Raw genomic sequence first — 26,137 nt, forward strand, 5'->3', positions numbered from 1 at the left:
CACTTAAAAGGAAGGAAACTTCCTTGTTCATGGTTGTGTGTCATTAGAGCCTCTTGAAACTTAATACACATGATAGAATGTGCCAAACTGCAGTATGACGTGGAGTATTGACATTTACATGATCTCACAGTGACATGCTACGAATGACTCGGTCTGTTGTCTCAAGTGTTTGACTCCAGAGCGACGGACGGTTTTATTCTGTGAACCCATAACGTAACCCCGCTGGTTTAGAGGGGGTGCTTTCCATTTAGTTCCTCAGAGTGCATTTTCATACGTCTATAAACGAAAAATCTATAGGCTTATAAAAGCAACTGTTTAATAAACAGAATACAGTAACTATGAATTTAAAGATTGTTTGAATCAAATAATTTTATGATTTCAAAAGCATTCTGTTCTGAATCATCAGTATCTCCATTTAAGAATTTAGTGCCTTTTTTGGACAGTAGACTGTTCTGTAAGTATACTATAGTATATATATGAACTTTTTGTACAGTTTCTTTGTTTAAAATGACTTTTTTTAAAACTTGTGTTTATTTTAGTACTTTATCTTCTGGGAAATAAAGGTATATTGATGATCAAGCATGTGATTTTTATTCTTTCATGACTGAGTTTTACGAGTTTAAAGTGTATATGTAAAATCTTTCACCATTTCAAGTTTAGAAGTAGGCAAGATTTTTTTTTAAAATCTCTACTATAAAATATTTCACCATTTCAGCCGGCATGATGATAAAATAACCTGTTTATTACTCACCATTGCAATATAAAATACAAATATTTTTGTCATTACTTTGATCTGCAAAATAAATTAACAATAACAATTTGATGATAAATTACTTATTCAAAAAGAAAAATAATAATAACAATACAAACGTACCATTCCAAGAGAAAATACAGAACTAATTCACCATAATAACACTAAAACACAATCATTTATGAATAAAACTGTCTGGCACTTTATAATCTCCACAGGTAAAACCCTCTAACCTCCATATATACTGTAAAATCAGCAGTTGAAACGCTCTGTGAATCCATCAGTATTCTTATTTTTCCACGTATCCAACACCGGGTCCATATAAACAGGGCACTTTGTTGTATTAAAAACATTTTAAAAAACAATACCAAAAATACTGCTTACCGAGGCTGGAAATACACCTCAATCCATAGGGGTTTTGAACACTAGGCACTAAGTAGTGTACAGTATTGCATTAGTAAATCAAATGGCAGTTACTTCTGTGCAAGTATCAGTGTAGTGTTTCAGTTTCGTACCAATACTGCTGCTGCACCAGTAAGTCCTCAGTACACGGACGCATTTTCCTCAGCTAACCCAAGACTTCCTGTTCTCCCCCTTGCGTACTCCAGCCTCTCCTTTGGCCATCGCTGTAAGGGCTGCCAGATTGGGACTGGATCCCGAGAGGTTCTGTTTGCGTTTCTGCCTCGACCTTTTAGCGGTACCTGTTGCTTTTGTGACCCGATCTGCTCTCACGAGAACGCCGTAACCAGGGTTGCAGTGGAAGTATTGGCGCCCACCGACCGAACCATCGTTTTTACCTAGAAATGAAGAGCATAAATATTGTGTGGTGCATACAATTGGAGAACATTTGCAAAATATAGCTGCAAGCAAGGGGCCAAGAACAATGAAGGCACGATAAGTCATGCCACTATGACTGGGAGCATTAGACCAACTCAACTGCAACAATGAGCAATTAAAGACATATTAAGATGATTTTAGGCAAAATGCCTGAAAATCATAAATACAGTCACTAGTAACGATTTAATCACTTTCGACCAATTTTGGCCCTTACAGTTCAAAAGCATAAACAGGAGTGCAACTTTTGGTGGTGTTAGAGGGTTTACATAAGAGACTCCAAATTTGCTATGGTGACAGTTCAGACTGTCCTCTGTGTGTGCCAAATTTCATAACTTTCCCACAAGTGCTTCTATGGGCTGCCATAGACTTCAAGATCAGAAGAATAAGAAGAAAGCCAATGATTACAATAGATGGTCCATTGATTATGGGGTTATACTTCATTCCGAATAATATACTTCAACCGCTGTGAACTCTTTGCAGTCTCTGGAATATGATATGCATGACGGAAATATTGCAGACTCTACTGATATATGGAAGTTCAAAAGCATTACGAACCTGCTGGAACATCAAGTTCCACTCCAACCCAAACGCCCTTTGCAAAGTCAGTTGGTCCAACGTAACGGACTGTTCCAGCTTTATTGGTGCCCACAGTCACATATTCCCCTTCTTTTAGCCAATCGGGAGGCTCAAGGCTTTCTTCTGAATCTGAAAGGATCTCCAGTCTCTCTTGAGACTCAGATAAAGAGTCAACATGTTTACCCTCTTCATCTTCCTCATGCACGACCCCTTTGAAAGACTTCAGGCCAGAAGTCTTGACTCTGTGGATTTGGAAAGGGTTGGCGATGGAAGCGGGAGTGGACTTGTTGGTTTGTTCAGGTCTTGATTGCTGGGAAGGTGCTGACTGCTTGGCAATCTTCACTGGTAGAGATGGGTCAGATGGTTTTGAGGCAGCTGGTGGTGCTAATGGCGTAGAAGGTACTGATGGGGCTGTGGCTCCTGAACAAGATGTTTGGCCAGCTGAAGTGACAATGTCATTGGGGTCATTGGTTTTTTGAGGCAAAGAATGAGAAACAATGAGTTTCTGAGATGTAGCATCTAGAGGAGACACTTGGCTGTGTTCTTCTGATTTCTGGGATTCTGTAGACATCTGCTCTCCATGTACTTCTGATTTCTGGGATTCTGTATGCATTTGCTCTCCATGTACTTCTGATTTCTGGGATTCTGTAGATATCTGTCCTCCATGTTCTTCTGATTTCTGGGATTCAGTAGATATCTGTTCTCCATGTTCTTGGTTAGCTGGTTCAAGTTTTGACTGATGTTCTGGAGATGTGGTGCTTGTTGGCACAACCACACTGTCTGTTTTTGGTTCAATCTTTTTGGAAGGAGACTTGGCCTCAGTGCTGTTGGGAAGAGGAAAATCCAAATTTGAAACCGCACACTCAGATAGAGTGGCTGTGGAGACACTTGTGGAGATGTATCCACTTGAGATATCGCTGATGGAGCTGTAGGTGGAATCACCAACTGGACTTTGCTTGGGGTCTACTGGATAAGCAGAAGAAGGTGAAACTTCCTCAATTTGTGAAGGAACAGTAGGAGGTTGAGCCTCTTCAGCTTCTGAAGGAACCTCTGTGACCTCTGTAGAAACAGATGGAGGCAGAACTTCCTCAACCTCTGGAGTTAGATTAGAAGGTAAAGCATTCTCAACCTCAGGAGAAACAGCTAGAGGAAGAACCTCCTCAACTTCAAAAGAAAGATTAGTAGGTAGAACTTCCTCAGACACTGGAGGAACAGGAAAAAGTGGAACTTCTTGAGGAAGAGGCGGAAGAATCTCCTCAACTTTTTCTGGTTTCTCTGAAATTGGATTTTCCATAGCATGGCTCTGAGGAGATCATAAAGATCAAACTATAAGTAATATATACAGTATTAAAAGCAACTTTTAATTTACCCACTACCCCACATCACTAGATACTATTCACCATACTCATAAGGAGAAAGCTATAAAACATTTAGACTTACTCTTTGGATGTCAGATGTGGTTCCTGAGGAAATGCTTGATGCTTCAGCGATCTCTACTTCATCAGGAATGACCGGAAATATGGACACACAGGATGCAGATTCTGATAGGCTGTCTTGAGCACCATGTTCTGAGGAAGCCTATGGAAAATTTAAAATGAAACGCATCTAAATGTTTTCAACTGCACAAAATCAAACAAATACATTTTATGAATAATACTGCGGTCAAACCGCATCTTACATAAAAGTTTTGTACACACAAACACACACATAGGCCAAAAGAAAAGTTGCAGGCAAATGCTTAAGAGTCTATGATTGGGTCATTATGGCTATGGTTATTGTGTTTCTAGCATGTTGTATGTTGGGCAACAGTTCTTCTAACCCTGATTGATGGCATGTGTAGCTTTTCATTTCTTAAACATACATGTAGGAAGACACACCATGGCCAGATTCCAGGATGGAAAAGTCAAGCTTCATCAGCTCAGATTGTGAGAGAATGGTTGAGGCAGAATGAAGAATCATTTCCACTCATGAATCGGCTCCTCTGAGTCCAGTCCTTAAACTCATTGAAAGTCTTTGGGATGTGCTGGAGGAGACTTTACAGAGTCTGGACTCTTGCAATGTCAATATTAGCCTTGAAATCTAGACGCACCCTAGCGGCAGCAAATTTAATCTGCCCGTAAGTGTCGTCTAGCAACTCTCAATTTCCTTCTGAGCTGTATTCCCCTAACTCTTGCCGGACCAATCACATCGTGTATAGAGTCGGTGGGCGGGGCCATAATGATGACTGCCGAGTTGCGCTTGCGTGCTTCTAGTAAACACAGAAACTGGCGAACGGCGGTCTTTCGAATCAGCTTTGACCGCGACTCTGGAAGACTTGGAGTTAAGCTTTTCTCTGAGAAAAGAACAAAGAACGGCACTGAAGTCATTCTTAAAAAGGGAAGATGTGTTCGGAGTTTTGCCGACCGGATACGGTGAATGTTTAATCTGTCAGCTAGTTCTGTTTCACCTTCGTTGCTCTGGTTGGTGTAGCGCTATCCTATCGCGTGCAGAGGGAGTTTGAAAGACAATCGTTTATCCGCCCCTCGGATTGAGCCCTGTCTACGGTGAGTTTCCAGACCAAACATCTGGATGCGAGTCTGGCTTGTCAGGCTATGTCAATATAAGATATGGAACAAAAATTGATCCACCTCTTGATGGAAATAACATTACAACATTTATTTCCATCAAGAGGTGCATCAATGTTTAAGACTTATATATTTGCCTGTTTAAATCCAAACAGCGACTTTTTTGGGGCATTTTTTGGTATACACACATATTGGTTTTTCATGTTTTATGGGGACTCTCCATAGACAATTTTTATATATATATATAAAAAAAACATCATTCTGTAATATTTATAAGCTGCTTCCCCCATGGGGACCCAAAAAAAGTCCCCATAAGAGCTTGCGGGGACATTGTGTCTCCATAACTTAGGGTTTACCTGAGCACCAGAGACACACAAACTTAAGTTAGTTGTGATTAATCACAATCTATTTGACAACACAAATATACAAATATAAAATATTTTATTATTTATACATTATATTGCCAAACATTTTGGGATACCTGCTTTACAGGCACATGAACTTTAACGATATCCCATTCTTAAGCCATAGGGTTTAATATGGAGTCGGCCCACCCTTTACAGCTCTAACAGAGTTATACTAAACCTTGTGAAAAGCCTTCCAAGAAGAGTTGGAGTGTGTTTATGGGAATTTTTGGGGCTGTCCCCAAAATATTCCCACAAAGTTGGGAGCATGAAATTGTCCAAAATGTCTTGGTATGCTAAAGCATTAAGAGTTCCTTTCACTGGAACTAAGGGGCCAAGCCCAACCCCTGAAAAACAACCCCGCACCATAATCCTCACTCCACTAAACGTTACACTTGGCACAATGCAGTCAGGCAAGTACTGTTCTCCTGGCAACCGCCAAACCCAGACTCGTCCATTGGATTGCCAGACAGAGATGCGTGATTGACTCCAGAGAACACGTCTCTTCACTGCTCTAATGTCAGTGGTTTTATGTGACATACCACTTCGTGGCTGAGTTGCTGTTGTTCCCAATTTCTTCCTCTTTGTTATACTACCACTAACAGTTGAACATGGAATATTTAGTAGTGAGGAAATTTCAGGAATGGACTTATTGCACATGTGGCAACCTATCACGGCACCACGCTTGACCACGTTCACAAATGTGTGTAGAAGCGTCTGCATGTCTAGTGCTTGATTTATACACCTGTGGCTTGGAAGTTATTGGAAAACCTGAATTCAGTGATTTGGAGGGGTGTCCCAATACTTTTGGCAATATAGTGTATTCATATTAAAAATGTACCAATATTATATTTTATATAAATATACTTTTTAAGTTCCAACTGAACAGACTAACCATTTCACAGCTGTTGATATCTTCAAGACTGACAGACTGCACAATAATACGTGGCACATTCTGGGTGAAATCAAAGGGCAATACAAATATTATTCAATGTTTTACAAGGAATACCACAGATTTAGTCAAATAACTGATTGCAATTATTTTTCTAGCTTCAAAAATTTCGCATTTCAATGTTTTATTATAAAAAAAATAAAAAAAAACTACATTTAAATACAGATGAGGCCTACAATAATGACCAATAAACTATCAAAACAAAATAGCTTTACAGACCTGAGACGGTGCTGTTGGTAATACCATTTTATGCATTTCTGATTCTAGACATAATTAGTAAAGTATGTTCTGAGTCACAGCAGGTGTTTACTGTGTGTACCTGCTCAAAGGCAGCAGCAGCAGGAATAGGTGGCTCTTTCTTCTCATCTTTCTTGGATAACAAAGACTTGAACATCCTGGGTACTGGAGACACTAGAGCTTTCACTGGGGAGAAATAAGACGCAGCAAACCCTGAGAGACCTGCAGGGACACGGGTTTAAGGAGCGGCAGAAGAGCAGAGGAGAAAAGAGCAGGAAACCCATTTGAGCACAAAAAGAGTGCAAAGCATAAATAAAGCATTAACAAAAATACAGAAGTAGATCAGCACCTCCATGCAGACCACAGCGCCACACGCACATCCATAAAGCACACTACACTTAATTCTGCTACCGTTTTACATAATTAATCTTTGATGCACCAAACACAGACATTTTTAAAGCGCTATGCAGTGCAGAGTTCATGCACAGACCAGCAGGTCAAAGACACTCATGATCAGTAACAGTCTTCAGCAGCCAGAGATCTTTAGTTATCTGAAGAAAAGTGGTGCTTGCTAGAGAGTTGTAGAGCGTTGCTAATGTGTTCTCTTTTTATAATGTTGTATGGTAACTTCATCAGGTAATGTAACCTCTGTTGGCAGACAGCAGAAGAGGAAGAGGACGGTTACCTGGCTCTGAGTTTAGACTTTGTATTGATGATGAGTGAGATGTACACTTTGGGGATGATGTAGGCACAGAAATCTCCTGCTGACTGCCCCAAACCCCCTAAAGAAAGAAAGCACAGGCAACACCACCGGTAAACAATCTGAACATCTGCATGGACAGTGTAGTAGATGTAATTTAGTATGCCACTATTTTTCACTAAGTATTTACTGAATGGTCACACAAAGCCACTATTTAAGCCATTTTTTCTCACCTTATAGTCTTGGCTGGTGGACAGATCTTTCCTGCTGCCGGAGAGCTGAAACGTACACAGACTGGGTTACATTTCTGGTTGAAGTTTGGGCTGATTTTCATGATGAATCTTTGCTCAGACATTGTTGAGGTCTTACCCGGTGTACATTGGGTGAACTGAGGCAGCGTTTGGGAATCTTTCCTTTATCTGTCAGATGTTCCCTTACTGAAACCTCCTGAATTCACCAAAATACAAAAATTACATTTAATTGTACTTTACAGTATATAGCAAAAATTTGCATTTTTATATTTTTAATTTCATTAATTTTTATTTTTAATGAGGCATTTATATAGCGCTTTCATATGTACTACTGTACACCCAAAGCGCTTTACACTCATGTCAGGGGTCTCTCCTCAACCTCCACCAGTGTGCAGCATCCACTTGGATGATGTGACGGCAGCCACAGTACAACAGTGCCAGTGCGCTCACCACACACCAGCGATAGGTGGAGAGGAGAGAGGGTGATAGAGCCAATTCAGTGGATGGGGATTATTAGGAGGCCATGATTGGTAAGGGCCAATCAAAGGAATTTGGCCAGGACACCGGGGTTACACCCCTACTCTTATACGAGAAGTGCCATGGGATTTTTAATGACCACAGAGAGTCAGGACCTTTTTATTTAAGCATACAGATCTGGAAAAAATTAAGAGACCACTTAACATCAATGTTAAGTCGTTTCCTAATTTTTTCCAGATATATATAATATATTTTTTATTGCTACGTGGCAAACAAGTTACCAGTAGGTTCAGTAGATTCTCAGAAAACAAACAAGACCCAGCATTCATGATATGCACGCTCTTAAGGCTGTGCAATTGGGCAATTAGTTGAAAGGGGTGTGTTCAAAAAAATAGCAGTGTCTACCTTTGACTGTACAAACTCAAAACTATTTTGTACAAACATTTTTTTTTCTGGGATTTAGCAATCCTGTGAATCACTAAACTAATATTTAGTTGTATGACCACAGTTCTTTAAAACTGCTTGACATCTGTGTGGCATGGAGTCAACCAACTTGTGGCACCTCTCAGCTGTTATTCCACTCCATGATTCTTTAACAACATTCCGCATTTTTGATATCACCCCACAAGTTCTCAATTGGATTAAGGTCTGGAGATTGGGCTGGCCACTCCATAACATTAATTTTGTTGGTTTGGAACCAAGACTTTGCCCGTTTACTAGTGTGTTTTGGGTCATTGTCTTGTTGAAACAACCGTTTCAAGGGCATGTCCTCTTCAGCATAGGGCAACATGACCTCTTCAAGTATTTTAACATATGCAAACTGATCCATGATCCCTGGTATGCGATAAATAGGCCCAACACCATAGTAGGAGAAACATGCCCATATCATGATGCTTGCACCTCCATGCTTCACTGTCTTCACTGTGTACTGTGGCTTGAATTCAGAGTTTGGGGGTCGTCTCACAAACTGCCTGTGGCCCTTGGACCCAAAAAGAACAATTTTACTCTCATCAGTCCACAAAATGTTCCTCCATTTCTCTTTAGGCCAGTTGATGTGTTCTTTGGCAAATTGTAACCTCTTCTGCACATGCCTTTTTTTTAACAGAGGGACTTTGCGGGGGATTCTTGAAAATAGATTAGCTTCACACAGACGTCTTCTAACTGTCACAGTACTTACAGGTAACTCCAGACTGTCTTTGATCATCCTGGAGGTGATCATTGGCTGAGCCTTTGCCATTCTGGTTATTCTTCTATCCATTTTGATGGTTGTCTTCCGTTTTCTTCCACGTCTCTCTGGTTTTGCTCTCCATTTTAAGGCATTGGAGATCATTTTAGCTGAACAGCCTATCATTTTTTGCACCTCTTTATAGGTTTTTCCCTCTCTAATCAACTTTTTATCAAAGTACGCTGTTCTTCTGAACAATGTCTTGAACGACCCATTTTCCTCAGCTTTCAAATGCATGTTCAACAAGTGTTGGCTTCATCCTTAAATAGGGGCCACCTGATTCACACCTGTTTCTTCACAAAATTGATGACCTCAGTGATTGAATGCCACACTGCTATTTTTTTGAACACACCCCTTTCAACTAATTGCCCAATTGCACAGCCTTAAGAGCGTGCATATCATGAATGCTGGGTCTTGTTTGTTTTCTGAGAATCTACTGAACCTACTGGTAACTTGTTTGCCACGTAGCAATAAAAAAATATACGAAAAACCTTGATTATTCTGGTTAGTCACATTGTACTGCTATTATTTTGAACAAGACTGTATATATATATATATATATATATATATATATATATATATATATATATATATATATATATATATATATATATATATATATATATATATATATATATATACACACCGATACAATACAGCATATGTACAGGAGACCACACCTGTCTGAGACGGTCCAGTGTGAGGATGTTCTCCACGGCTAACACACTCCGCAGGTACTTCTCAATGGCGGCTTCACTGTCAGTTCCCAGGTTGTCAGTGCTGGTGGCCAGTCGGGCGAGCATCTCCCTGTCCTCAGAGCCCTGCATGTCCTGTGAACAAATGCACACACACCCCTTTCTGTTACCAGTCTCATATATGTACAATATCAACATGCTGTCCACAAAAATATAAAGCTGTTTTTAAGCACTGATAATAATCAGAAATGTTTCTTGAGCAGAAAATCATATATTATAATAATTTGTGAAGGATCATGTGACACTGAAGATTGGAGTAATGATGCTGAAAATTCAGCTTTGATCAAGATAAATTGCATTTTACAATTTATTCAAATAGAAAACCGTTATTATACATTGTAATATCATTTCACCATTTTACTCTTTTTACTGTATTTTTTTAATCAAATAAATGTAGCCTTGATGATCAGAAGAGACTCCTTTCAAAAACATACAAAATCACTGACCCCACACTTGTGAACAGTAGCATAAGTCTCCTGATGGAAAATCCCCAATGCAGCTCATTCTGGTCTAGAATCGCATGCCTTAACAAAAGACTGTGCTTAACGTACCCCTGGGATATTTGAGACGATCTCAAACGTGACTCCACAGCCGTGAATTGAGCTGCGGTGAGACATCCTCCTGAGCAGACTTTGAGCAAAACCCTGCAGGCCGGAAATCAGATGGGTAAGAACCAAAGCACAAAATAAACATCATCATCAGTTAGACAATATCACATTAACTGTCACACCTGTCGTCCGGTGAGGTTCACACAGATGCGTTTGCGCAGGACCAGCTGCATTTGTGCGGGATGACTGAGCTGAACGACGACGCGGATGGTGAGATAAACCCTCTGATCCTGCCCTGTTGCTCGAGTTAGTTCAGGACTATTGTGAACGGTGCAGTCCCATGATGCCTCTGCCTTCACCTGTGAGGAGAGGGAGGACTCGCACATCACAAATCAAACAAATTTTCAATTCAAGGAAATACATTGCAAACAGATTCTGTTTTTTGATATGATATTATGAGTGGTTGCCAGGGTGTTCTGAGTGTTTTAACATGTTGCTATTGTGTTCTGAGTGGTCACTAGGGAGTTGCTAAGGTGCTCTTAGTGTTATGTTGCTGTGGTGATATGGATGGTTCATAGGGAGTTGCTAAGGTGCTCTCATTGTTTTTATGTTGCTATAGGGTTCTGAGTGGTCACTAGGGAGTTGCTAAGGCGTTCTCAGTGTTATGTTGCTGTGGTGTTCTGGATGGTTGCTAGAGTTCATTTTTTAGAGAGTGCATTTTTATTGTTAATTTTCTTTTTTATTTGGAAATGCCTCAAATTATGTAAGAAATGGCTTTACATATCAGCTATATTATGATTGGCTGTAATATTGTGGCATGTCTGTTTTAGTGAGTACAGGAAAAATGACTTGACTCCATCAGGATATATCCACAATGTGGGATATATCCTAATGCAGAATACTCCTCACCTCATTCTCATGGTGTTTGACTATCTGTAAATCTATAAAATCATCTTTATCTTCTCTGTTCAGCACAGCATCCAGACCTCCAGCCAGAGGAGCCGACAGATGATCATAGAAGTCATCAGCTGTAGAAAACAGAAGAGACCCACTCAGTGAAAAACATCCAAGATAACATATCAGAGAAACGCTGATTATTTCTTAAACTTCATACAACACACATTTTGTCAGCTGAACCTGCAGTGAAACATTTGACTTAAAATCCCTGAGAGATTTAAGTTAATATTTCAGTAATTTAACAAACATTTACACTTTCACAGCTCTCTGAAGTCACTTAATAGTCACATGACATCAGAGCTATTATCGTTTATAAAAAAAAAAAAACGAAATTAAAAATGTTTTTTCTTAAAGCTGAAATTAAATTAAACACAAATAATATTAATGTTAGAAATGTTCCCCAAGCAACCAACTAAAATAAGTATAAACTGAAGCACTAAAATTACTAACTGGAAATAAATAAAAACTAAAAATGAACTAATATAAAAATATGAAAGAAAAAAATCTCTCGCTCTCTCTCTCTCTCTCTCTCAAACACACACACACACACACACACACACACACACACACACACACACACACACACACACAATATATAAAAAATACCTAATAAAAGTTACAAGAGTACATAACAAAAATACTAAAACTTAAGCCAAAATAAAGCTAAAAATAAAAACAAATTAAAAATATTAATAAAATATAATAATGCATAAATAATACTTCATAACATACATTAACAAATTAAATTTTATCTATTAGTAATACATTTTATAGTGCCTGTTTTATTTTAATTTTACATTTTTTATGATTTAATTTGTATCTTTTCAGTTGCCAATAAAGAGTTCAATTTCATTAACAGTGTGTAGAGATTCTGCCAGTGTAGGGCATTCCGAATCAAGCTCCCTTAGAAGGCAGCTGCCTATGTAGGCAGTCAACATCTAAGCAGCACACAAGGATTTGGACATAGTACTTCCCTAATATATACTAGGCGAAAAACAGTATGTGACAAAAGTAGTATGTCGAATTCACAGTGTAGGCTAAAAGTACCCGGATGACCTGCTACTTCCAGCAAGATTCTGAAGTGTGACAACTGACTCTGGTCCAGGTTACATTCACACTACACACACTCATACAATATAGAACATGCTTATTAGCAGTAAAGTAATTACTTATTCAAAACAAGAACCTACTCAAGAGAGTATGCGATTTTGGAAGCAGCCTAAATATTTACCGCTGAGGTCCAGGAAGATGACTGGGATGTGGGTCTCCATTCCTGGCACAGGAGCCCTGCAGGAACAGGAACCAGACAGTGAAAATAAATGTCAAGAATTCACTGATTTTCAGTAAAACAACATATCAAACAATCATAATTTTGTTCTAGAACTAGGCCGTCACACACCAAGTGTGTTGTCGACTTTCGACATGCTGGATCGGGCAAACTCCTGTCTGACTACAGCAGACGACTGACCGACCGCCGGCTTGAGGAAGGTCCAGTTGCGGCTTGGGCATTCCCGTCATGAAACAAGAACACCTATTGTGCGTTCCTGGTAGCGGCTTATTGACTAATCGCTATGAGTTTTTCGAGGTACACTGGTTATGATGTCATTTCCCCTTCCATATGAGTGATTTTTTCCCCCCCAAACCAGTTCAGTGGAAATGCCCTGCAACCAATTCTAAACATTTCATTGGCCATGTCAATCACAATAACGATTGCACCCAACCCTGATCCTTAAACCTACCCAACACAAGAAACATTCTGCATTTTTACATTTAAAAAAAACAAAAAACTATTTTGGTTGTTTAAAAATCCATATACATTGTGGACACACACACACACACACACACACACACACACACACACACACACACACACACACACACACACACACACACACACACACACACACACACACACACACACACACAGGTTTGTTTCGGCATAGACATTCATGCGGATAGCTCAAAATGCGTACAGATAACACAGGCCACTTGGCTTTAGAAAGTGGCGTGTATGTTTACGCCAAGTCATAATGTCATGCTGAAAGATTCTAGATCTTATTTTGTAGCTTCTGTTTGAGAAAAACTAACTAGCGAATGTTGAACATTAATCCGGATGCAGAAGATGCGAAGACGAAGAAGGGGGCGAAAGTCTGCGACAACGGTAACCCCTACCAGCATGATATCACCTATTTGTGGACGCAGTTGGATGATATTGGCCGGCTTGGAGAGTCACGGCCCTTAGAAGGTGATTATGGTTAGCTGCAGTTATTCCTCTGATTGTTTGATAGTAATATTGGTCTAGGACCAAAGCATAAAATATGAGCATGGCAGAATGATGTGTGCCTACCACTCCGCAGGGGCTCCTGGGATACCGCTGCCAGCAGAGGGCACCAGTACAGCGTTTCTCTCCTCCGTCAGTGTCAGACGGCACTCCAGCAGCTGGGACTCGCTCTCCACATCCTCTTCTGACTTATCTACATGGGTCAGAAGAGCAGTCAATCACTTTCTCCTGTCTCCATCAAAGACGTTCCCTGAATCTCTCTAAACTGAAAGACATTTGCTGGATTCCTACCTTGCTTGCCAACAAGTTTCTGCAGATGCTGGTCCAGATATTCCTGTCTTTCAGTTAGAGTCATGAGCCACTGGGCCCTGAGTCTCTCCAGATCAAACTCCTACAGGATGCAGAAAACCCTTGGCTATAGTATTAATCACATAAAGCTGCATTTATATGATCAAAATACAGTTAAACTGTAATATTGGGAATGTTAAAATCATTTACCTGATAACTGTCCACATCTTTATCTCCCACCTTCAAAAATAAGTGAAAAATATTGAGTCACGATTCTGATGTTGATCAATCCAGATTCTGTTCTAAATAAGGAGGCATGAGCCTGCAGTTTGTAATTAGCATAAGACACGCCCAACCATCTCCATGTAAGGGCATTAGCAAAGTTTCCTTTTGCTTTCCTTATGCAGAACTGATTACTTTGGTTACATATTATTAAGATTTAAACTATTAAAGTTGTAAATTGTATTTATTATATTATGTCAGTGATTGGCCACATGGCATCAGGGCTGTTATATTTAAATAAAAATATTTAAATGAACAGAAATATTCTTAAAGCTGAAATAAAATACATATAAAAAATGAAAAATTGTAATTAAATGACAGAAAAAAATATTAAAATACATTTACATACATACCAAAATCTCAGTCATACACACACACACACACACACACACACACACACACACACACAGAAAAAAAACTACCTAATAAAAATTACAAAAGCAAAACTTAATACTAGAGTAAAACTGCAAAATAGATTTTATCATTTTGGTTACATATTAAATATTAAACTATTCAATTAAATTGATTTATTGTAGTGTCACTTCATGTTAATAAAAAAAAAGCATCTCAAAAACATTTAATGCTTTAAGCTAGAATGTTTTTCATTTATGTGATTTTAGTGTACGTCTGGTTTGAGTTGGCTCAATGTTTTGAATCAATTTAAGACTTGCTCGTAAATAAAGAATATTTTTTTTAAAACATTTATCATTTAGATTTAGTAAATGAGATCCAATGATGTAAAAGAGTAAAGAAGAGTTTGTTCACCCTCTGGGTCTCTGTGCTTTTGCCAGATTGAGTGTGATGGACCTCCACATTGCCGATGGAGATGTTGAGCACAGACTCCGTGATCAGAGGCATCGTGCCGGAGTCCTGGACTGACCGAACCTGCACATGAACACGTCTGGACTGACCCTGCCACACATTCATGAATGGATCCAGGTCAGATCATCTATGTAAGGATGCGTCAACAAGATGAAGTTTTCGTTGCGTTACTATCATTAACATCCACACAGACCTGTTTAAGCTGAAAGATTCCTCCTGTGCTGACGTCCTTAGCTGGCTGAACCTCCACCGGCACAAACTCTCCAGCATCGTTCAGCTCCAGGATCTGCACCCAGAGCTCCAGCCTGCGGGTCACTTCACTCCACCTGCACACAGGACAACGCAGAAAAGTCCATTTCATTTCCAAAGCCAGTCAGAGAGTATAAAAAACTGTCATGAGAAACTACCTGTTTTTGGTACAATAATTATTGACTGATATGATCACATTTTTAACCCCCATTTATCATGTAACGTCATATCAGCATCAAAGGCCCCGTTTACAGCTGGTGTGAAGATGTGTTTTGGTCGATCAGATCAAAAGTAAATAAGAGAGACACATTCCCATTTACACCTGGTGTTTTATCCCATTTTCACATGTCTCGCTTGTCCACTTTCATTCACTTCTGTCCTGACTTCTTTGAGGGGAGGGTCTATGGGTGGGTAAATGTATGGGCTTTTTCAAATTTTCCAATCGGAGATTAAGTCAATATTTAAAACTGCTGTCCGTTACTTTTTTGTGTTCAAGATTTATAAAAATTATATACAACATGAATCAATTTTCCAAACTGTGTTTTTGTCTTACCCTGAATCATTATGATACACTTATAATAAGTGTTTACCATATTTTCCGGACTATAAGTCGCACTTTTTTTCATAGTTTGGCTGGTCCTGCGACTTATAGTCAGGTGCGATTTATATATCAAATTTAATTCATACTGACTGACAAGAATAAACATATAGCCGCGAGAGGGCGCTCAATGCTGCTCCTGTAGCCTACCCCAGAAAAACATTACTGAAAACAGAAAAAAACTCTTAACTGAAATATTAACTTAAATACAACAACTTAGAAAGACTGAACACAAACAAAATGCCCCCATAAAGAAAATCTTATTCTGCAAATTACAAACTGCATGTAGTAAAATATGCAGCGGAGAATGATTCACACAGCGTTTGACTCGTGCGGCTGAGCCTCTCCCGGCAGAGAGTTCAAGCGTCTGTGGACTCGTTCCTTCAGCTCTGGCCATCTTGCTTTCAGTCCGCGATTAGCTTTCTTTGTTTTCTTCATTACAGTTAAAGTAACGTCTGCTTTTCGCCAGTCCCTCATAAGTTTCTCACTCACTTCAAACTCTCTTTCTTCTGCTTGGTTATGCACAGTGAGCGGGCGCGAGCGAGTGCATGCGAGCGGGTGCATGCATGTGTGCGCGGCTCTCGCTCTGCTTCTGTCCTAATGCGACTTATAGTCCAGTGCGACTTATATATGTATTTTTCCTCTTCATGACGCATTTTTTGACTGATGCGACTTATACTCCGGAGCAACTTATAGTCCGGAAAATACGGTATATTGGGACTATTTCAGAGCGGTCTGGTAGGCGCGGCTGCGGAGGAGCACAGTCCCTGAGTGACTTGCCATAGACATTAAACAGAGAGAAGCAGATCCGGCTGCAATGTTCTTCTGTTACCGACTGGAGCTTTAAATAATTTAACAAAACATTCACAATTCTCTGATGCTGATTAAGGGTCACATGATGACATGCATTGTCATATCTTAATTATATTTATTTCATATATTACTGCAAACGTTTTGACTGTTTTAAACAAAACTTTTTTTTTTTTACATTAAATGTCAGTTGATGATCACATGATATGCAGGAAAACAAATATTATAGTAAAATATTAATACATGTAAATAAAATAATTTTAAGAAGTATTTTATTTTCACTGTTTTAAAATATTATTATTTTTTATTATTATTATTTTTTTACATTAATGTCGGTTCATAGTCACACGACATGCAGGTAAACCAAGAAAATATTTTATTTATATTTATTAATATATTACCAGATTATTTTAGAAAGTGTTTTACTTTGAAGAAGTTTAAAAATAATAATAATAATTATTATTATTATTATTTTTACAATGCTTTTCAACCCTAGTTTGGGACACCCACAATCATCTGAACAATTCTGCGGTCACAGAAATAATCTGTGATACATATTGTGTGTCAGAAGTATTATAAAAGCTAGTGCACCTCTCTCTGAGAGAGCGAGTCTTCGCCTGGATCACTCCGAGGTCCCAGAGAGCCAGATTCCTGCGCGGGTTTGCTTGTTTGTGACCATAGACCTCAACAGCCACAGCTCCCTCCATCAGAAACTCCAGGAAGTCTTCGGTTACAGCCACTTCCAGATTCTACACATGAGGAAAGAGATGCATGATGACTAACACAGTTTGTACATAAAAGAAAAAAAAAAGAAAACGAGAGAAACAAGACAGAGAGAGAGAACAACATGTTTTACTGTAATGCGATAGAGCTCTGAAGTGATGGTGTATTGTTGTATGTTCACATCACCCTGCTGGATTTTTGCAGAAAATAAGCTCTGTGACCAAAAAGAGTTTATGATTCCTGGACTGAAATGAGTGTTTTAACCTTGCAGCTGTCAAACAGCACCAGACTCTGCGGCTCTCTGCTGCTGGGCGCGGACAGGCCGACCTCCGGAGCGATGAACACGGGCTCCTGCTGCTCCCAGAAATGATACTGACAGAACACAAAGTTCGAGAGGTGCTGAGGTAGTCCTGTCGCCTGCAACACCTTGATCTGCAAACACAAAACGTTCTACACTCAACTGCAATTTAGACCTTCATACTTAGTGTTTTAATTCTGTGCACAATGATTGGAGAGTTCCTGTTCTAACTAACTGACCATGCAGGTAAGTTTGCGTTCTTGCATCTCGGCGTCCGGACTGATCTCAGAGTCTCCGCCGCCCGTCTCACGCTCCTCTAGTCCTCCACTCAGACGCTCGACTTCTACGTGAAGACGACCTGACACCTAAAAACACACAAAGCCAGTGGTAATAAATCAGAATCCCTTCAGTTTGTCAAGACTGTGACGAAGCATGAACTTCAGGCAAGACACACCATGCAAACATGTTTTTTCATGCACTAATTTTGATCACTGAAAGATTACATGCCTTCTTTTAGACTAGTAGAAAGAAAGCCTTTTTTAATTTAATTCACTATCTATTTGCTTCTGTAGATTTCGATTATAATCCATATCTTTAAAGGCAGTGAGTCTGAGTCAGAAATCTCTCCTTCAGCAGCTTTACAGGTTTTTTCTAAACAAAATGTCAAAGAATCAGTTGTGTACATGCCTCCCCCTTCTGGTTGATGATGGGTACTGCGTACTGCAGCTTGGCGTCGTACAGCAGACAGGACAGGAAGATGTTCGCCACACCGATCAGACTGTGATTCTCCTGCTCGTCGAAGAACGGATCGGCACGCTTGAAGTAGGAACGCATGACCTGAGCACAGACAATAAGGATGAGATGAACACGTTTAAGCATACTTCATTCATGAAGATTTAATATCTCCATTAAAACGCAACATCCATTCACCAACATGGATGAACAAAAATGATAGTTATTTTAGCATTGTTATGAGTTAGAATGGGCAGTTGATTTTACTAGATATTTTATAATTATACTTTCAGATTTAATAGCCTCAAAATTATGGAGATTAAACACTTTTAATTTCAGACTGAATGTTTTAAAATATATATATATATATATAATATTAATAATAATAATAAATAAACTGTATTAATATGACAGTAATATTTGTCTGAGTGATATTTTTAAAAAGCATGCATACTAATATTGATGCATACCAATTTTCAGCTACATAGATTATATGGTTAGTCTTCCCCCCCACGCACCCAGTTTTAAAGACCCCTATGGGCAGAACCTGACAAAACTTGGTGTGTGTCCTCAGAATGTCCAAGTTTGGACATTGTGTTCAGAAGATAAAGTAAAAAATTAACTAATTTATGTGCAATTTCTTGTCAATGATGCACACCAAGTTGTGTCCTAGTAGCTGGAATAAAGCTCTGATGTGATTTGACATACAGAATTGTCCTCGTCATAGTCTTTCCACTCCTGGTAGAGCTCTCTCATGTCCACCAGCCGGTTCTCCATCTTCTCCATGGCCCAGATCTGCTTCCCTTTGCCCTTCCTCCTCACCTCCACCGCCGGCTCACTCTGAACCGTGTCCCGCTGCAGGAACGAGAACATCAATCTGTATTAATGCAGCACTTTCCCCCTAACCCAGAATTCAACACGCTCCTCTGTTAGTACAATAGCAATGTGAATCCAAATCATTCCCTGAACCACTTTCTATGGCTTTTCAGTGAATTTCCACAAACCTAACCTAACCTGTTTACAAAGAATAAACTCTACAAGAACCATAGCGAGCTGATCAAATGTTTCAAAATGTAAAAATGTATTAAAATTTTGACTTTATATCACACAATATACAAGCTTCCATACAAATATGTCATAATTTCCTAAGAGTTGAGTGATTTATGAATGCGTTATGACTAAATCATAAAAATTTCATTTAAATGGTTCACTAATATGACACCACTGAAACATTAATAATTATTAAACTAAAGAAAAATGTAACTCTGGATAAATGCTTCAACAATAAATCCCATGCACACACAGGGCCATATTATACAACCAACGCAATGTGATGCATGTGTTGTTTGCTAGTTTCAGCCCAATGCAGTTATCATTTCCAGCTCCACATTAAGTAGCAAATGTACTCGCTCCATCCGTTCATCTATGGGCGTGCTGAAAATTAGGTGTGTGCAGGAGCATTAGCAAGGAACTGAAGTAAAAAACGGCCACTGACCAAAACAAACCTGCTCTAAAGTCAAAAGTGCAGTATTTTTTGTGTTATTAAAAGAGTGCGTTAGTAATATGAGCCAATAGGGCAGTGCACAATGTGCGCACACTCTGCTTATTACACACACAGGGACGAGAAGCAGCACACACACATTTTTAAAGCTACACTGTGTGATATTTTCCCCCATCTAGCGGCGTAAAGGTATATGACCGTCTAGGGAATAATAGTTTCTGTTCCTCTCAATTCTGATTTTGTTTTAACTCCTACGGTGGCCGATTTAAAACGCAAAAAGTGACAGTGTTAAAGCGCGAAAGGCGACGATTGAATTTACGGGTATGTCCCTCTTTGGCTAATGTACCTTCATGATGAAGGAGCAACATGGCGACCAGCATTCGAACCCCTCACCCGTATGTATTTTCAATGGCATATTATAAACTTACTAGAATACTTTATTACTAGAAAGAAAGAAATATACATTAATGAGCACATTTTTGAGAGAACTAAGTGTTTTTAGCTAAGAATAAACTAAAAAAAGTTACACAGTGTAGCTTTAAAATATGAAAAATATAGGAAGAAGCAGCATTCAGTCTTTCCACTCACAAAAAAACCTCCATGTAAAAAGCGAATCCTTAATGGTGTGAGTGCAACTGGCATTTAAAGGGAATGAGAGATGAGAGACTGATTGGTTTATTGCACGTTACGCCCAAGACTCATTAAGAGACAAGGGACAACCCATTTAGATCATGCACTTAGCGTGCCGACCATTTTTCTCCTTATTTAACTAGCAAAAGTGGATGCGGACATGCCCTGAGTACACCTGCGCCGTGAGCTTAAGACCATGAGCTCAGATCGTTAAAATAGGGTCCATCGAGTGCCTGTCCTGACCTTGCGGTTGGCATTGAGGTTGGCAGCAGGAATCTGCAGTGTGACTTTATATTCGGTCTTCTTGTTGAGCTCTTCAGAGATGAATCCAGCTTCCTGCACCAGCAGATTGGCCTTCACGATCTGTTCTCTGAGCTTCCGCAGACTTCGGCTCATCAAAGCCTCCCTGAGACCACATGATGCATAAGATGTAGTACACAAACACATAACAAATGCTTTCCGTGCTTTAGGTTAAGTCAGCTCAGTTAACTTTTTTACAATCCTGTGACCAATGTAAATGTTCCCTAGTATATGATATGACATTTTTTTAATTTTTTTATTTCTTCTTGTACATGAACGTATACTTCGGTTATATATATATATATTTGTTTGTTTGTTGTGGTGACTTCATCAAATACGGTGTTCTCAAATATGGTTCTCTCCTGTAATATTTAGATTTTGATATTATTTTATACTATTTATAATATTTATATGAATATGGTGTGGACCATTGGGGTGGTTGATTGTGTCGAAGAGCTTTATGTGTGAGTGTGTAATTGTTTGATGTTATTTTGAGGACCCTCTCGAAAACGAGATGTTCCATCTCAAGGGGTTATCCTCTAATAAACTGAATTGAATTGAATACAGGTCTAAACGCATTGAGGTAAAGTCTTTGCTCGCGGCCCTCACCTCTCCTCGCTCCACTGGCGCAGTCGGTTCTGTGAGGAGGCCGAGCACACGTCCAGATTCTCGCTGCTGCGGTGGAGCTGCGGATGAGAGCCCGGCGCCTGCAGCTCTGACGACAGACGACTGCGCAGCTGCTGCAGCTCCTGCTCATACATCAGCCGCTGACGCTCCAGAGCCGAACGCTTCTCCTCCTCATGTCTGCGCTCCAGAGAATGAAGCACTGACTGCATCGGGTCTGAGAGATACAGACATTTCATATATTAGGGCTGTTGATTTAACATGTTCATTTAATTAATTAGCTATGGGGAAAAATAAAGCATTCAAATTATTAGCGCACTTGACCCGCCCCAGACCTACATATATCTTATATTTCATACAGTTCATTGATGACAAACATGAAGCAGGACAACAACTCACTGTGTGATGAACCCTATAGAGTACAGTTACAATGACCGTAAAATTCAAGATATGAGGGCAAAAATGCCCTGTATGAGTTCTCACATTTATCTCATGATATAGTTAAGCAATATTACACGAGTAACTAAAGTAATATCAGTGTAACCTTTTTTTTGCTAAAGGATGTGTGTATAAGTCGTCGCACGAGTGCTTCGTAAACACGGGGGCGGTACTTCTGCCTACATCTAGTGTGACCTTTCCGAAGTGAGCAGTGCAAAGATTAGCAATATATGTTTTAAGAAAATGGCGGATGGTTTGGCTAGATCAGACCCTATTCCTTATCTGGGATGGTGCAGAGCCTCTGATGCCCTTCTTCTGAAACTGCTTTGATTTGGACCTTCAACATTTTGGTTGCTATTGAAGTCCATTATATGTAGAAAAATCCTGGAATGGGTTCCTCCAAAAAAATTGTTTATTTCTGAATGAAGAAAGACATGAACATCTTGGATGGCATGGGGGCGAGTAAATTATCAGAAAATGTAATATTAAAATAATTTAATATTTAAAAATTAATAAAATAAAAAAAAAATGATATAATAAATATATTGATATATAATGTTATTTTGATTAGCTGCATTTACTTATAACCATTGGGTTATTTAGAATGAATACAATAATACATTTAATTTGAATTATAATTTAAATATATTAAATATCTTTATGATTTCTACACAATTTCATCTAGGCATGAAATTGAGTGTTTATTCAATCTGATTTGATTTTAAGGTAGATGTGATGCTCCCTAAAACGTCTTTGGCATGGTAATAAAAAAAGGAGAAAAAAAAGTAAACTATAACATTAATGGAAGAATACTAGTACAATGCTGTCATTACATTTAAATGTAGTACCATTACAGTTAAAGTTACCATGAAATCAAAATAGAGATTTCTCTAGTATTTATTATAAATAGTTTATCTTTGCACATTTGTTTCCCCCACCTTATGTTTCATGCTGACTTTAACTTGCGTGTCAAAGCGTTTTTTAATGGTTTGTAATAGTTAAAGCTACACTGTGTAACTTTTTTAGTTTATTTTTAGCTAAAAACACTTAGTTCTTTCAAAAATATATGTGCTCATTAATGTATATTTACTTCTTTCAAGTAATAAAGTATTCTCGTAAGTTTATAATATGCCATTGAAAATACATACGGGCGAGGGGTTCGAATGCCGGATGACATGTTGCTCCTCCATCTTGAAAGTACATTAGCCAAAGAGGGACATACCCGTAAATTCAAGCTTCGCCTTTCGCGTTTTAACACACAATGGCACCGTGTCGAATGTGAAGAGGGGGATTCCCATGTTAATCTTGGACTAAATCGGCCACCGTAGGAGTTAAAACGAAATCAGAATTGAGAGGAACAGAAACTAATATTCACTGGATGGTCATATACCTTTTCACCGCTAGATGGGGGAAAATATCACACAGTGGAGCTTTAAAGCAGCACAGAATCTCCCTTTAAAACAGCTAATATTGATTGTTACAGTTTGTCTGTAATGTGAGGAGTCCCTCACCGTTGTTTCCCAGCGCTTTCATCATGACTTCTGTCTGTGCAGACTCAAAACTGAAGCTGGTGTCACTGGAGCCATGACTGAGACGGTCTACATCCACATCTAGACACTCAGGCTGAAGACCAGCCTTCGTCATACACCCCTCCTCATCCTCCACACCAACACGGTACATGTTAGACACGCTGATCCTGAGAGATACAAAGAGAAGACACACAGGAGTCAGGACACACTTTTACACAGGTTTTGGGAAAATTATTATTATTATTTTTTCTTCCAAAGATCATTTAAGAAGAGGACTCATATAAAATGCCGTCTTTGAGATTGTAATCAAAGTTTTTATTACAACAGTATATATCATCTGATCAGAAACACAATTAAACCCTGAACCCGTACTTGACCATAAGTGACCTGAGTGTAAATGTGTCTCACTGACCTGAAGAAGTGGTTGTTTCCCCAGAGGATTCGATCCCCATGATGCAGCAGGACAGGAGACGAGATGACAGCTCCATTCACACACGTGCTGCACAGAGACACACAGTACATGCATTATCACATGTACACATTCTTACTTGCCATAACTAACTATAGAGCAGAGACAGACTGATCCATATGAATATTAAAAAAAAATGTTACAATCACCTCATATGGGCATGTGTCTCATTTAGAGCTTATGCAATAGTTTAGACACTGTATAGACATTTATTATATATACTTTAACTTTATAAATTCTATCTATGTAGTTATATTCTATAGTTTGTCATTTTACTATTAAATACATTACATTTAAAATAAATGAACAAAATAAATGTTGCTTTGGCAACCAGCTGAAATAGAATACTTTTTTTTTTCAGTCAACATATATTTTCATTTCATGGCTTTAGTTTAGTTCTATTTGTAATTTTATACATAAATTATAATTTTAGAAAACACACTGCATTGCTCATAATTCTCCACATGCCTAAACCTGTGTGTGTGTGTGTGTGTGTGTGTGTGTGTGTGTGTGTGTGTGTGTGTGTGTGTGTGTGTGTGTGTGTGTGTGTGTGTGTGTTTACCGGGCGTTTCTCTTCGGGGTGAGCGTGACTCCCGACTCTAGTGTGATATCTATGACACAATGCTCCGGCTGAATCGCCAAACCACACAACTGAATGTCCTGAGAGTCCGCAGAACCCACACGAGTGTGTTCCTGTACATAGACAGACAGACACAAACACACACACACAAATGGAAATACGACTCAAACAAGCTTCACCAAAACAGCTGATAGTGAATCAACCATTTATACATGCATGTATTAGTATATACTGTATGTGTGAATTGTTATGAAATGAGAAGGTAACATTAATTTAACTCGTGTCTGTACCTTTAAGTAATACACAAGCAGCTCGTTGAGGGCGGGGTCTGCGTTCAGATTGACCAGGAAACATTTATCATCAATGACTCGGATCCCAGATGACTGCAGAGAAATTCCCAAACTTTCCAGCTGCTTCTGCCGCTCCTAAAGAACCAAAAATAATCAATTCAGAGGACAGAAGAGAGGTTTTATCTGAATGAATTATACCTTATAAATACAGTAAGCTGAGCCTTGGATAAAACTAACTATATCGCAAATCATATAGTTTACATCAATGATTCATATTGTTGCATTTTTATATCGTGATATCTCGATATACGATGCACTAAATCCCCATTTTCAATAGCTATGTTTCAATCAAATTATTTGTATGCGCATTTTGGGATATCGTATTAAAAAAACCATATATGCTTAATTGAGTCAGATAAACTTTTCTAAAATTGAGTCTTAGATAAACTACAATGGAAACATCAAAAAAAAAGTCATGTGACTGTGATGGGACGGCATAAGTGGACAAACCACCGGATCTATCTCGTCGCTCAGCATCTGAAATGCCTAAGCAAAGTCTATCGTCAAAGTAGTCCAGTATAATGACCTCCCAGAAATGTCTTACACATCAATCTCCAAAACCAATATAACACTCTAACTATGCAAATCATTAATATAGCAAGTCATTAATTATATACAAAATGATTGTATACAGTGGCTTCTCCTACTTCATCAACTTCCATTTTTCTTCTTTTTGATATTTAGCGCCAGTTGATCAGAAAGTGACAATTTTCTCCTCTTCGTGTTCTCTCATTGGATGGAAATGGCACTTAATTCACAAATGTTTTACGTGATATTCCAATTTTGCACACGTTAAAGGGTTACTTCAGCGATTAGCATATGGCTTTGTATCAGTAGAAACCCTGGAGTATATTCAAATTATTGTGCTTTCCCCCCTCATATCTCCCTGAGACAAGAGATTTATGCATTTTATTTCTGGAAAAATTCCTCCTATGATGCAAATTGACGATTTTTGCATCATAGGAGGAATGTTTGCCCAGAGGCTAAAGACTACAGCCAGCAGAGGGAGCTATTCACGCATGTTTTGAATCCGCGCATGGGGGATGGAGATTACACTCAGCTTGCAGGGAGAGCTCAGCTGGCAGGCACTCATTTAAACGGAGCTATGGTGTGCAATGTAAGTCTTTTAACTTCTCAAATTCATTTCTATGAAAGTTAAGCTTGCAAAGGCATGAACTGAAACACGCCAAACTGAACTCGCTCAATTTGAATGTATGCCGCGAGTGTAGTCGCGATTACCTCAGCTCTCATCACTCCTGCAGTGCTGTGATACTCGCGCGGTGACTCACTCATTATATTGAACAGACACGTTTAGTATTTAATTGTAGTGTCTTCTCTAACTCAGTCACAGTAATGACGTTGGTGGCGTTGGGAATGGCCTCACAGGGCAGCGAAGCAT

At 39.0% G+C, this 26,137-nt stretch overlaps 1 protein-coding gene across 3 annotated transcripts in view; it reads right to left on the reverse strand.

Annotated features, from left to right (window-relative positions):
- Window positions 1-721: 721 nt before the first annotated feature.
- Window positions 722-26,137, reverse strand: part of kif13bb (kinesin family member 13Bb) — a 44,830-nt gene continuing 19,414 nt past the window's right edge. For 2 of the 3 annotated variants that reach the window (XM_067418201.1, XM_067418202.1), the window contains 29 exons: window positions 24,679-24,813; window positions 24,371-24,501; window positions 23,752-23,838; window positions 23,322-23,506; window positions 21,358-21,589; window positions 20,692-20,854; window positions 19,026-19,172; window positions 18,273-18,422; window positions 17,825-17,950; window positions 17,552-17,719; window positions 17,156-17,313; window positions 15,101-15,233; window positions 14,851-14,997; window positions 14,014-14,043; window positions 13,807-13,906; window positions 13,582-13,708; window positions 12,466-12,521; window positions 11,187-11,305; window positions 10,460-10,636; window positions 10,281-10,373; window positions 9,655-9,804; window positions 7,391-7,468; window positions 7,255-7,299; window positions 7,007-7,103; window positions 6,404-6,543; window positions 6,028-6,087; window positions 3,605-3,742; window positions 2,144-3,467; window positions 722-1,548 (listed from right to left, as the gene is read on the reverse strand). In XM_067418201.1, the coding sequence (XP_067274302.1) occupies window positions 1,316-1,548; window positions 2,144-3,467; window positions 3,605-3,742; window positions 6,028-6,087; window positions 6,404-6,543; window positions 7,007-7,103; window positions 7,255-7,299; window positions 7,391-7,468; window positions 9,655-9,804; window positions 10,281-10,373; window positions 10,460-10,636; window positions 11,187-11,305; window positions 12,466-12,521; window positions 13,582-13,708; window positions 13,807-13,906; window positions 14,014-14,043; window positions 14,851-14,997; window positions 15,101-15,233; window positions 17,156-17,313; window positions 17,552-17,719; window positions 17,825-17,950; window positions 18,273-18,422; window positions 19,026-19,172; window positions 20,692-20,854; window positions 21,358-21,589; window positions 23,322-23,506; window positions 23,752-23,838; window positions 24,371-24,501; window positions 24,679-24,813 (4,929 nt within the window). In that variant the 3' untranslated portion in view covers window positions 722-1,315. The remainder of the gene's footprint in view (window positions 1,549-2,143; window positions 3,468-3,604; window positions 3,743-6,027; window positions 6,088-6,403; window positions 6,544-7,006; window positions 7,104-7,254; window positions 7,300-7,390; window positions 7,469-9,654; window positions 9,805-10,280; window positions 10,374-10,459; window positions 10,637-11,186; window positions 11,306-12,465; window positions 12,522-13,581; window positions 13,709-13,806; window positions 13,907-14,013; window positions 14,044-14,850; window positions 14,998-15,100; window positions 15,234-17,155; window positions 17,314-17,551; window positions 17,720-17,824; window positions 17,951-18,272; window positions 18,423-19,025; window positions 19,173-20,691; window positions 20,855-21,357; window positions 21,590-23,321; window positions 23,507-23,751; window positions 23,839-24,370; window positions 24,502-24,678; window positions 24,814-26,137) is intronic. The other variant, XM_067418203.1, reaches the window with a different exon arrangement.

Source organism: Pseudorasbora parva, chromosome 15, assembly GCF_024679245.1.
Source record: "Pseudorasbora parva isolate DD20220531a chromosome 15, ASM2467924v1, whole genome shotgun sequence".
Taxonomy (NCBI): Eukaryota; Metazoa; Chordata; class Actinopteri; order Cypriniformes; family Gobionidae; genus Pseudorasbora; species Pseudorasbora parva.